Source organism: Dermacentor albipictus, chromosome 3 (assembly GCF_038994185.2).
Source record: "Dermacentor albipictus isolate Rhodes 1998 colony chromosome 3, USDA_Dalb.pri_finalv2, whole genome shotgun sequence".
NCBI classification, from domain to species: Eukaryota; Metazoa; Arthropoda; class Arachnida; order Ixodida; family Ixodidae; genus Dermacentor; species Dermacentor albipictus.
In genome coordinates, this window is record NC_091823.1 from 79886837 (window position 1) to 79900533 (window position 13697).

At 45.0% G+C, this 13697-nt stretch overlaps 1 protein-coding gene across 1 annotated transcript in view; it reads right to left on the reverse strand.

Moving 5' to 3' along the window:
• Positions 1–13697, reverse strand: part of LOC135919173 (cell adhesion molecule Dscam1-like) — a 556253-nt gene that overhangs the window by 104551 nt on the left and 438005 nt on the right. The window contains exons 16-17 of the mRNA XM_065452886.2: positions 6217–6287; positions 4350–4590 (exon numbers count right to left, since the gene is read on the reverse strand). Of these exons, the coding sequence (XP_065308958.2) occupies positions 4350–4590; positions 6217–6287 (312 nt within the window). The remainder of the gene's footprint in view (positions 1–4349; positions 4591–6216; positions 6288–13697) is intronic.

The following is a 13697-nucleotide window of genomic DNA, read 5'->3' on the forward strand; positions in this document are numbered from 1 at the left end:
CATGTCTTCCTTTAATATTCGAACATGAAGGGTCTATATCACTAGTCCATCGAATTTCACAGCCAGAAACTTGTGCCCTGCCAGCCTGCGAACACCAAAATTCAAAAATATCCTTGGGACATGAAACCAGAGGGTGGAGAGTGGGAGGGGGAGGAGGGTAGCACGTATTTATTGAAAGCTTGTCTTGAGCATGCGCCTTTTGTGGAATACATGCGCACTATATTAATGACGGTTTAGCCTTAGACATAGCACACAGGCAGCAGCAGCAAGCTTGGAACCGAGACCAGGAAGCCACGCATTCCTTTTAAAACACAGTAAGTCTTTCAGCAACTATGTTGTCGCAGATTTTGCCCACTTTAAGAATTTGCCTGAATCAATTTGCCCGGAGCAAGCAGCCTTCTTGAACCTTGTCACCACTGGAAAACTTCCAACGGAGGTTTATAGACAGACGAGTGAAACTTTTTTTTTCCGCTGGAGCAGTATTTATAAAACCTTATGCAACATTGGTAAAGTTGTAACACAATCCCAAATTCCAAGTTTACAAAAAAAGTTCGCAGCCATTCAACTCTGCGAATGTGAGCTATCATCGGAGCTGTAAAAAAGACAAAGTAGACCACTGAGTGTAACAGTTTACTTATTTTCGGGGCTTTTGCATTCCGCGTCTGTCGAATACTCTGCGAACACGCACAATGGCTGCTACGAGTAATAGCGGCTCAACCTGTTGAGGGGTCCAAATTGAAATGCGCCAACCACCTCAAGACGTTGCCTTGACCGCAATAAATTCGCAAGGGCGTTCTATGCTGCTTGCCGATGTATGCGTCCGTGCCGTAATGGCGTCAGTGTCAGGCTTCTGTGCTGGAGGTCCCGTGTTCGAATCCTGTTTGCGGATAATTTTAATAATAATTATTCAATCATATTTTACACTGCACTTTGTTGAAAATGACGAACTTACAAAAACGAAGAGAAAGACGAAGTTTGTCATATTCGCGTACCTCCCATAATTCCCATGCTGGCTGAATTGCCCCGCTTGCAGCCACCGTAGAGACTAGCACTAGAGCTTCTTCTAGTAATTATTGCATGAAACTATGCAGTGCGTGGCCTCTTAGCCTTCTTCCTGCTACGCCAGCTGTCAGCACATGCCTTACTGGTTCGTCTTGCCTGCTCTTAGGAGGGCGTGGAAGACTTGAGGCACGGACATTGGAAAATGTATGGGAGGGTAGACATATGCAGTTCCACCGTAAAATTTGGAACAGTTGGCACGTATGCGTGACTCATACTGAATGGGAGAGTGTGAAGCCATTAACAAGTAGCGCGAGATATCGCCCTTAGTGAGGGCAATGGTGGCACACTTGTGAAATTATTAAACCCCGTGCCAATGGAAATGTCTGAATAAAATGTATGGCCTTCTGCGAGCTTGCTGGCCGGTTACGCTTGCCTATACTACAGCTCCATATTCGGGTATCATCTACATTTAAGGAGACTTCCAACGATGCAGAAATGCGCTACCTAAGGCTAATGACAAAGATGTCAAATACAGTGGGACCTAATACAGCCCCCTGGCGGACCTCCTCGATGCACTGTGTGTGGAGCCGTGTTACCATCTTTTCTGGAAATGTAGAAGAACCGATGGGTGAAGTAGTCTGAGATCCAGTTGTACCTGCAACGATCAATTCCCACAGTCCTCGGAGCATATATGACAGCCTCGTGAGTCACGTTGTCGAATGATCCGTTGAAGTCAAGAAATATGGCGATAGGAATGTTTTGTGCAGCTTTGTTGAGTTCGACGCAAATAGCAAGGATAAGCACATCGTCTAGGCTGCTGCGGCCTTTCTGAACACCGAAATCTGCAGAAGGCAGACATTCATACCCATCAGCACCCAGTCTACTCGTTTCATTATGGTCTCCTCCATAAGCATTCCTACACAGCTGAAAAGAGGTATCGGGTGATGGGAGTTTATGTCTGTTGGATACCTGTCAGTCTGTAGAGTACAGGGATGACACGAGCCTGCTTCCTGCAAGACTCGAAGCCTCCACTTTCCCAGCTGCCATAGAAGATGGCAAAAAAAAGCCAAAAGGCGAAGCCGATGTAGTCAGGGCCAAGAGATGGCACCTTGTTCACCAACGCCAACGCACCAGGAAGCTCCGGGATCGAAAAAGATTGCTCTGTTGCAGTAGTGTTCATTGTCTCGGGAACCTTCTGTGCCGCTCAGAGAAAACATGCGAGCACCGTTGGAGCAGTGATCTTGGAGCAAAAAGCCTCCACCTCGTCCTCCTCGTTGAGGTTACGGGACTGTGCAACATAACTAAAAGCATGAAGCTTGGTCTACGAAGCTCTCAGGACGTACACAATGCTCCACATTTTTGACAGTGCTTGTCTGGGATCAAGTCAGAAGCAGAAACCCCTCATTGCCTGCTGTTCAGCTGTTTAGATGACGTTGCATATAACATTTGCCTAACGTTGTGAATGGCATCTGCAGACAACGTTCTTTGCTCACCTGTTTCCATTTGAGGCGGATTGCCTGGATCCTCTGATACTCATTTTCAGCCTATCAATCAGTTCGATGTGGTTTCAGATATATAGTGCTGCTTTTTTTATTCCACTTAGCGCACCAACAATCTTCTCATACGTAAATCATATAGGTCTGAATCCACAATTGTAGCCTTTCTTTGTGTGTTCCACGTAGAACAGCCCAAAGAGATGTAGGTTGATAAGTAGTCACTGCCATGACTTTCGATGTCTACGAGCGATGTTGCCGTAGACATGAGACACGAAGAGGTCATCCTGACGTTGATTATTCTGGCTCTGTCTGCCTTGTAGAAGGTTGGCTGCCCACCATTAGGAATTTCCAGGATATTTTGATGTCCTAATTAATAAAGGCGACGACCTCGGACTGAATACTTCTTACCGCCCAGGCCGGGATTATGTGCGTTGAAGGCCCCAGTTAGTATGTGCGGTCTTGGTGTTCCATCTAGAATGTCCCGCAGCCGATGCGCTTCAAGTGTAGCCCGAGGTGCCATGTTTATTGTAAAAGTGAAGCTTCCCCCTTCACTGTTACTGCTATATACCCGTTCGATGTATCGGCTGCTATGGCATGAGCATTGAAAGTTAAATAATTTGGAACAGCTAAGTGAACTCTACTGGTATCTGTTCCTGTCGGTAAAAGTGTGATGGTGAACCCAGAAAGGAGAATGATGGTGCGCACTCGGGATTCTGAAGGGGCAATCACCAGAAAGCTGTGCGTGTGCGTGAATTGTCTAAAGCCGGGGAGGGAGGGGGGAGATTGTAGGTGCTGGAGGCAATCAATTCAAATATGATTCAAGGGAGGAAGCCGCCTCTGTATACCTTAATTGTCCATGTTCTATGCACAAGAATTCTTATATTATTCTCATCATTGTAACTATCCTTCGTCTCGAAATATCTCTTCTGCTAGGCCTCATAACTTATTCTCATCGAAGTCATTAGCCATTATTTATTAACAAAATACATGCACTACTGAGTGACCCATTTTTAAACACTGGTATTTCGTAACTGTGTTACTGACTCTCATTTAAAAGGCCCATTTTCCCATATGTTAAAGAACTTCGCTTTGAGAAAATAAATGGTTTCTGCAATGCAACCTTAAATGTGTATAAAAATATATTAATTCAACCACTTGTTAAATGAATGTGTTCTTTGCATATACAATATATCAGTAGCATGTCAGGTTCTTAATGTGAAGGATCACTGATTCCTCCCTTACCTCTAAGGCGAAGACAAAAATGTGCACAACGCTACAAATTACCCATATATGTAAATATGTGTACACGTCTACACGCAAGTCGCGAAACATTGACGCGTCACTTGCCAGCTAAAAGCAGCCTTCGCAATAATGTGAAATCCTTGCATTACCACACAACAATTTCACTCAACTGTCGCAAAGCAAAAAAAAATCATAATCTATGAAGACCTTTAGAGAACTCCTTTGTTTTACTGTAATGTTGACAGTAATCACTCCTCTCTACCAACGTAACTGTAAGTATTATTAGTCACAGTAATTAACGTTAGGTAACATCACGTTTACTCTAACAATCATTTAGTAGCCACATTGAAGCTGCTAACACAACCGCATTCTAGCTGCTGACTAAGGGATGGTTACTTTGCACCCAATCACAGAACCACAATGCAAACGGAGTGATACGCCCAGCTTTGCAAGGATACGTTGACGCCACCGAGACCTATGGTTGCATTATGCTGCTTCCTTTGCCCAGCGTTGTTCTCATTCGGTAGCAACAGCACCCACCTACTGGGACCCAAGCAACGTTAAACATAAAGCTTGTTAAACTGAATGCAATATGTATGTCGTTCACACCATGTTCCAGGGTCTTCGCCACTATCTCCTCACTGGCTGGTCCAGATCCGGCAGAGTTGAAGGCCTGTAGGCGTATCGAGTACTCTGTGTTCCGACGGAGGTTGTTGAGCGTGAACTCCTCCGTGTCACTATTCCTTGAGCTCTCCAGCGTTTTGTAGACGTACTGTTCCCCGGAACGGTGCAGCTTGTAGCCCAGATAATATCCTTTCACCGGGCTCCGGCGTTCCTGAGACGGGGGAGCCTATAAAAAACGCAACAAACGTTTTAAGTCCAAAAAACATTCTTTGTGTGGTGACAAGGCCGTGAGATATGTGTTCGAAGTTTATGTGCACGAAATAAGTCCAAGTGGAGATGAAATTTAATATTACAAGACGCGTCACAGACACACGTTCTTGCTAATGCCACTGCCACTTCCATCACGCTACTGCTACTATTGCGCGCCCACGGGTAAGAACAGTGATTTGGGTGAGTTGAAATAAGTTGATGTTATTTTTGCAACGCGAAGCAGCGAAGTGTGGGAGGAGAATCACAAAGGGTTAGCAAATAAATGGCTAGCGCAAGCGCTGTATAAACAAAAGGCTAGAGGAATAGATAAATCACTTAACTAATGGAAGAACATCTAAGCTGGTGTTGTAGTGCAATGGTTGCGGCTGATAACCTCGGTCTGAAGAAGCAAATGTGCTAGATCACCATCACGATCAGAGAACGCGCGACATTTCTGAGGCCTATTATATTAAGAAATATGGTGACAGGTGCGTAAGTAGGCCATCAGTGACTTTACACGACAAAGAGCGGACGCCTTTAGCCCATGTCAACGTTAATCTGGTCTGGCTCTGTGTTCTGAAGATCGCGCTGCTACTTTCTTAATTCAAGTAAGCTTTACGCATAATTAGCGAGCAAGCGTTCTTTCCGAGAGAAAGATATAGGGAGAGATTTTATTTACGGCAGAGGCAGCGAGGTCGAACTGAGCTGGTGCGCTCTAGCCTGCTACTCTGCACAGGGTAAGAGGCAAAGGTAGCGAAAGTATAGGAATGGAGGATGATGAGGAGAAGAGAAGCAGTGAATGTGTGGGTACATTAGACAGGGGACCTACAAAAGCCACTAGTCTATAATAGGTTTAAGGAAGCGTGATTAAAAGACTGGACGAAAGAAGACACGCAGGAACACACACTTTGTGTGTCCCTGTGTGTCTTCTTTCGTCCTGTTTTTTAGTAGCGTTACCGTATACCTACTCAATATGAGATGCCAAAAAGCCCTCATTGCAACCCTTGTGAACCATTAGTCTAGTTCATCGTCATGCAGAAACTTCAACACTGCCTTCCTCGTCTGCCTTGCACTTGCAATATCAGGAGGCCATAGGCTTAGAATAACATCCTCCGATCGTGGTTGCCGGCCAACGTTGCCTACGAAACCCGGCAGCGTCCATCTCTGCAGCATATATTCTGAGCAATCACATAATACGCGTATGTGGTATTGCGTTTCAGGCGCCTGACAGTGTTCAAAATTAGGTGAGCTTGACCGGTCGATGAAGTGTGCGTAGAGGTCGGTAATATCAACGGCTAACTGAATTCTTCGTAGCAGTCACACTTGGCTGCGCGCGACCTCTCCAGGAAGTAAGATAAGATAGTATCAATAACATTGCCATATATTTTTCTAACTGGCAAGAGCTTGATGTAAGGTTCTTGTCACGCATTAACAAGAAAATGAATTTATCTCTAGGTACCCATTCGGTTTCCCTAGTAATGCTGTTTTTTTTTCTCGCCAGCCGCACTCACTAAATTATCCAGAGTCATCTTGCCGTATTCCTATGGGACTACCAAAGGGGCTTTAGCAGACCAAAATTCCAAAGTAATATAATACTACAAACCTTCCATTTGATCTTTATTGATTTGGAACTCGTCGGCTCGATCTTGATGTCTGTTGGGGGGTTGCTTGGGGCTGAAAGAAAAGAAAGAAGAAGCGAATGCGAAATTTCCTTTCGTTTTCCAAAGTTGGTCTATTTCCGCGAAAGCATGCAAGATGGTTCATTTCTCATCAGCAAGCATATGATGAAGAGTATGGTCAGCTGCAGGCGGACCTAGCCTTGCAAAAACTACCGACACCTTTTTCACCCGAGCGGCACTCATCAAGCGTGCTGGAGTCTGAAGCCCATCACGGCAGTTGCAGGGAACATTAACAGCGAGGAAGGAATTGGCCTCCTTTGTGCAGTATTTAGCCCCTACCTCCCTCAAAACGGTGGTGGCGTGGCGTGGAGGTAGAACAACGTTCTTTTTTTTTATGCCTCATGTATAATACACTTTAATTTGGCAAATGTTACATTGACATGTTATGCCGGTATGAAAACTTCCTCCCCGTGTACTTAGATTTAGGTGCACGTTAACGAACCCCAGGTGGTCTAAACTTCCGGAGTCCTTCACTACGGCATGCCTCATAATCAGAAAGTGGTTTTGGCACGTAAAACCCCATAATTTAAGAAAACTTCCACGGAAAACCTCTATCTACAGCAGGGCCATAAAGTGCCTTTATCTGATCGCTCGTGAGTGTTTTCGACAAGAGGCAGATGGCTACCGTTTGTATAATCCCATCACTCTTGACTGCGCACATTAAGATATGCTACTATTACAGCACAATCAGTGCCCTTCTAGTAAATTATTTTCGCATACCCTGCTTCTTTCCTCCTTGCCTTTTTTCATTTTCTTTCCTTTTACAGGTTCTCTCTGTAGGATCCAAGCCAGGTTCATTATACTAAGCCTGCCAGCCTGCTTTCCTCCCTGTTCCTCTCTCTCTCTCTCTCTCTCTCTCTCTCTCTCTCTCTCTTTCAAGTTGTTTTTTTTCGACACCCATCCATTACACAGTCTAGACAGGACACTATGCTCGTGTCTATCTTCTGTTTAGGTATCCTTGCCCCCTGAGCGATTTCCTGGAGAGCCACAATAAAGTTTCGATGCAAGTTGTATAAATCATTATCTCCTTTGATGAATTGTGCGCTAAAATTTAAACGCCGTGCCAGCTGCCAAATCGATTACTAGGAGCGCAAGAAAACACCAGACCATAAGGCGGATTCCTACTGTGTAAAGCATATAGGTCTCGTAATATCTACATCTAAAAACACTTTACGTCATATGGGATCACGAAGTAGCTTTATAAGACAACATCATAAATATGTATTATTGGGTATACTAAATGGCGTAATGGTTACAGTGCTGTATCTTTTTTTTAGAACTGCGGTGAGAGAATACAGCGGAGAGGGAGCCTAGCCAACTTTGTCAATGTATTGAGACAGTGACAGCTGGTGGCAATAGTCGGAAGCATTGTGCTCAAATGCGCTGAAAGCGCACGACGCCTGCGTCGCGTGGTGGCTGCGCACGCAGCAGGTCCGACCGATCAATATATGTCACTGAGCTAAGCTTCGCTAGATGGCGCCACACTGCTTTGCAGAGCAAGCCCAGTGGGTTTGCAGCTTTATTTTATAATTTTTTTTTTTTATGTTCATGCCTTTTTTTTTGTTCAACCTTTCTCGAGTTTGCCTGACCCGAGAAGTCCCTAAAGAGAAATCTGGGGGCTTTTCGCTAGAGAATCTATGCGCCTTTGCTTAGGTACTACGGAGGACGACGCTCTATGCTTCGCCAGCAGCCTAAGCTTCCCCTACAACGGGGAAGTTTCCCCCAACAGTGTATTGGCAACTCCAGATTCTGTTACTTTGTGCCTGCAACACTGTCCAATTAAACAAAAATGACTACGACATCCAGGTTCACGGCTGCTGTTTCGCTTGGTGTTGCGCTCACGGTTTCTCGTTCGGGGGGTCGAATCGTGGCGTTTCGTGGAAGCCGGAAGGGTCCTTGCCACCGATTACATTATTTTGATTGGTCTCGAATATTTCGTGGAGGAAACCGCGGAAATCGCTGTGCTGTGCGTGCCAACGTCTGGCCTGCCCAGCGAGCCAAATCAGATTTTTTTTTAAAGACAAAGAGCCTTTCAAGCGCGCCGGAGGTTTAAAAAACATAGGTGTTTGTGTGAAGCGGGCACTTTTTCGCAACGTTGCTCTACTGGTACAAGTGCGATACTAGACTGTTTTCGACCTCCATAGGCAATTCCGCACTGCGAATCGTGTTAGAGTATATCAAATCTAGCACCTCACAATATATAAGGAGTGACGTATGTCTTGATTTTAAAAGCTAAATACCACTATTCTGCACTTGGGATAAAAACTGTAACGTTACCTGGTCATTGTGTCTTGGGATAAGAACAAATGAGAGTACCGTTTGTGAGTCGGGGCCGCGACGTGCGACGGTTTCGCGTTTGTCTGGATGCGGAAGGAAAAGCCACAAAATAAGTAAGCTTTAACATTCAGTGGTGTTTTGTCGTATTTAACTATTGTTAATAAGTGTTTATGTTTTCTCTTCACCAGCTTAAACTAACGTAACTGAAAACGCGGGACTCTTTTCAGAAGCGCTCTCACCTGTGCGCGCTTTGCCTCCGTATAGCTTCCCCTTTATAGCCACGGAAAGTGGTCCACGAGTATAGAAAAGGTCGATCCAGGAGATACGTCAGCAGTAAACTACAGTCTACTCTGCGAAAGACCAATGAAGAAGACCCGCCAAACCGCAAACCCCAGGAATGTAGACATAGTAAGGTTTGCTTTATTAAACGAATTATGGTGTTGATGACGTATACTTGCTGCAGTGAAAATATTTAGGCATCAATTGTTTTATTCCGGAGTAATTCCGTAGGAAAGAAGGCTAGCAGTCAGGACACCTGTAAGCGTACTCAAGATGGTAGTGCTGCCCTGCGTGTCAGTTGTTTGGCAATGCGGCCACACCTAGCCATAATGAAAGAAGTAAAAAAAAGACGGTACCTATACGAACATGTGGAATTTCATTCAGGGGCGCTATAACGAAAAACTATTCCAAACTTTTCTATTCCAATTTTGCAATCAGCCTTCCGCGATTGGTCAAAAACATTTTGGACCACCCCCCTTTCACCTGTCGGTCACACGACGTCACGAAAACCGCGATAGCTCCCCATCTGAGATAACGTGTACACACGGATTATGCATGATTTGACCGAACAAAAGAAAAATAGTTATTTCTGATTCGACGCCTCTTCGCCATTGGCCCTCGGCCATTAGCGAAAAGTTTTCGGGCTGCGCCCACTTCACCTGCCTCTCACGCGACGTCACAAAACGGCAAAAGCTCACCGCGTCAAAGTGACGTGTACGCGATAAAGATGCATTATTATGCCGAACAAAACTGAATTTTCTTCTGAATAGCCGTAGGCTGCCCCGTTCCGAAAGGAATAAAAGATGACTGCCGCCTATCGCTCAGGCAGTGGCTACTCGCACCTGTCGAAGAGCATGGGTTTATTTGCGTGCAATAAAACTTTCTACGTGGCCGTGTAACATTTTCGAGCAATTTCGGCCCATTTACGACCTCGTTCTGCAACCACCCTTTGCTGAGGATCCGTTTTAGCGTCATTCTTATGCTTCTTTTGCATGCCGCCACGATTGTCGACAAGCCACCGCAAGCTAAGTAAGGGAAAGTGGACCAATCGCAGACGCCGGCACCACCCTCTTCATCCGGTTATCGATTTTCAGTGCAGTGGCTCGGCCCTATCGAATCCCTCTCCACTTGAGCGTGCTCCTCGCCTCTTGTGAGCCAATTAGATAAGACAAGCCGCTCAGTGTAGGCAATGTTATTCGTTTTTAAAGCAAGCAAAAGTGACCTCCTATAAACGAGGAGAGCGTTTGATTGGTCTGTTCAGAGAACCCGGCGGCTGATCGCCCGATACTTGCGTCGGCGGTTACGCAAATTTGACGTCAGGAGATTGGAATAAAAACACATTGGAATATATATATATATATATATATATATATATATATATATATATATATATATATATATATATATATATATATATATATATATATATCAAAATGTTTATTTAAAAGAAAAAAATGCAGAAAGCGAGTGGGTGGGGCCCCTAGTCCAGGGCCCCACTGGCTTGAGCGGTCCGCCGTGCTTGGTCGAGAAGCGCTAGTTGCATCTCCCGATCCTCGCTGGCGAGCCAAGTCTCCCACTGCTCCCTTCCGGAAAGTTTGCCGGCTATTTTTGGTGTATTAATTTTGGGTGGCCTGTTCTGGCAGTCCCACGTAATGTGGGCGAGAGTTGGCCGGCCTCCGCACCAAGGACAGCGAATTTTCGGGGAGCCTACCGATACACTGATAATGAAATGGTCACTGCCTAGATTCTCTCCTAGATTGGTCCAGAATACCTCGTTGACATTATTTGTGAATGTGAGATCTGGAAAGGTGTCTGCACTGACGCTGTTACCTAATCTTGTCGGGTTTTGAGGGAGAATTATGAGTTGGAGATCATATGCTTCGGTCGCTCGCTTGAGCTCTCGGCCTTTGGGGGTGTCTGTTCGGTAACCCCAGCTGGTGTGAGGAGCATTGAAGTCCCCAAGAAGCAGTAGTCTATCCTGGGTGCCGGAGTGACACATGACGTACCGAATGATGGCCTCAAAATCGGCCCTCCTTTCTTTAGGGGGGCTATACACGTTCGTGATTATTGTTTTTGCCTTGCTACGCTTCTGCAGTAGTATTGTTACAATTTGATGATTGATGCTGCTAGTCGCCAGATAATCTATACTGATTGCTATGTCCTTGAGCACCATCGTCGCGACCTTAGGGTAGTCTGGGTGGGTTATCGTGTAGTAGCCAGTCAATCTGACTGGCTTGTTACCGATCTCTTGCAAACAAATAACATCAGGTTTGACTGGCACCGTGTTAATGTATTGTTGTAGAGCTGCCGCCCGTTTGTGGAAGGTGCGGCAGTTCCATTGCCAAATTTCGAGATATTCGTGATGTACTCGCGTTCTACTCGCCATGAATAGTGCTTTCGCTGTCCGAGGAATAGTTTTACGTTATAGCGCCCCATATTGGTGTTAAGTATTGCTAGGCCACTATAACGCGAAGCTATTCCAAACTTTTCTGTTCCAATCCTGCAATCAGCCTTTCAGGATTGTTCAAAAATTTTGGAGCCACCGCATACTGCGCCTGTATGTCACTCGACGTCACGAAAACCGCGAAAACGACTCATCCCATATGATATGTGTACACTGATTATGCATGATTAGACGGAACATAAAAAATAATTTCTGATTCGACACTTTTTTAACCATTAGCGAAGTAGACGTCGTTTGGCCAGTTGCCATTGGTCAGACCTTCTCGGGCTACGCCCAATTTTCCTGTTTGTTACGTGATGTCACAAAACCGCGAAAACGCACCTCATCAGAAGTATGTGTATGTGTTATAGACGCACTGATATGCCGAACAAAACTGAAACATTTTCTGCCGGCCGATCACTGTGGCACTGGCTACTCGGAGCTGCCGGGCAGCGTGGATTTATTTGCGTATAATAAAAGACTTTGCGTGGCAGTATAACGTTGTCGAAACCTTTCGGCACGTATACGACATTGCTCTGCCATCTCTACGTTGCTGAGGATCCGTTTCAGCGGCATTTTTATCCTGCCGTTGCACGGAGCCGCAATTTTCGACAAGCCACCGCAAGCTAAGTAAGGGGAAGCGGACCAATTGCCGATGCTGGCACCACCCTCCTCATGAGGCTATTTTCTTCCCCTGTGCTAGCGCGGCCCCATCGAACTTCTCTCCATGTGAGGGTGCTTCTTTTCTATTCTCAGCCAGTTAGATAAAAAAAAACTGTTCAATGTAGGCGATGTCATTCGCTTTGAAAGCAAAAGAAAGTGACGTCCTATAAACAAGAAGCCGTTTGATTGGGCTCTTCAAACAACGCCGCGGGTTACCTCTCGATGCTTGCGTTGGTGGTTACGTAAATTTGACGTGAGAAGATTGGAATAAAAACAGATTCGAATAGTTTTACGTTATAGGGCCCCTAAAGTGCTTATGCTTACTAGCATTTTAGTGTTTCTTGCGAATATCGATCATGACCTGAGCAGCATGCTTCAAGGATGAATAGAAACGCTACGGGGCTCTGTGTATGTGTCTTCGAAAGATATTTCTTTAACTTGTTTACCTGCTTATGGTTCCCGTAATATTTATGTGAGCCTGAAATTAATACGATGAATAAAAATCCCGGATGGTTCGCAAACGAAGCTTGGCTTTAAAAGCTGGTGGCAAAGGCGCAAGCAGGCAAAAATGCGAATGATTTTATTTCTTAGCATTTACAGACCTGGAATGCTTTGCAGCAACATCACTCGCCTCATTGACGATAAGATTGTAAATGAACAATGAAAATTTCGGCCACCTTACATTACACCGTTTGATACATTGGATTCCCCTAGCATGGCTGCGTGCTATTCTGCCACCGATAGGAACCGTAAGAGCTGTGTTTTTGTTCTGATACGTCACCAGCACTTCAAAACCGAAACTAATGACGATACTCAATTCAGCAGCTGTCGATGATGCCCAAACCACAGGACAAACAAGAATGGCTGCGATCACTTCTTAATGGTTCGTATATTTAACAGTGCTAAGAAGCTGTATAACATACAGTGCTCGACCTTTGCACAGATCTTTCTTAGTAAACGAAACTGCTGTTAATCACAGCATATTTATCCGGTCTCCTGAGGTTCCGTTTAAAGAAATTTTACTTTACTCTGGAGCACTGAACCTGAAAATGGGTGCCCCAACTTTGCTAGAAGTGTATCTGCTACGCCACAGGGGGCATGCATTATTGCCATGAGCGGATGAAACTGTAGCTACTAAGTGACAGTGACGTCACATTTAATCTTCTCTTTAGGACAGCCAGCATTGTATTGCACATGTGCGTTGTTTTTTGTGTTATAGGTTTGTTCTTGTGTCAAGCCTTTCACCAGCCACCAAAGAATTTGAGGATGTGGAGGTGGGCGTGAATATATTAATGAACAGGTTGGTCGACTTATCGTTCACCAGGAATCTGTACACTGAGTACCCTAGCAAATATTCTAGCAGTACAACTCACGTACTAGTTACGAATCACGGTCGTTTTGTCTGTATTGTTACGCCTGTCATTTTCCGTTCCATTGAGAGTGGCGCTGGGCTTAGTTTCCTTCCCAAGACTCTTTAGTATCCTTCATACCTCGCCATGAAATTGTAGTTCTGTTATAGCCTGCTGATCACGTATTTTTTCTTCTGCGCCGTTTCAACGCGTTGACAACAATTCGCTAACTCTTGTTCGCCATACTCTTGGACGTTAAGTTAACGTTGGTCATAATAATCTTTAAACTTGCCCTATAAAATTTGCCCTATGAACAGTTAAGGTCTTCAATCATGTGTTGTAACTTGCTTCCAGCTTTGTTAATGACAAGTGCCTGCTAAACTAATCATTTCCG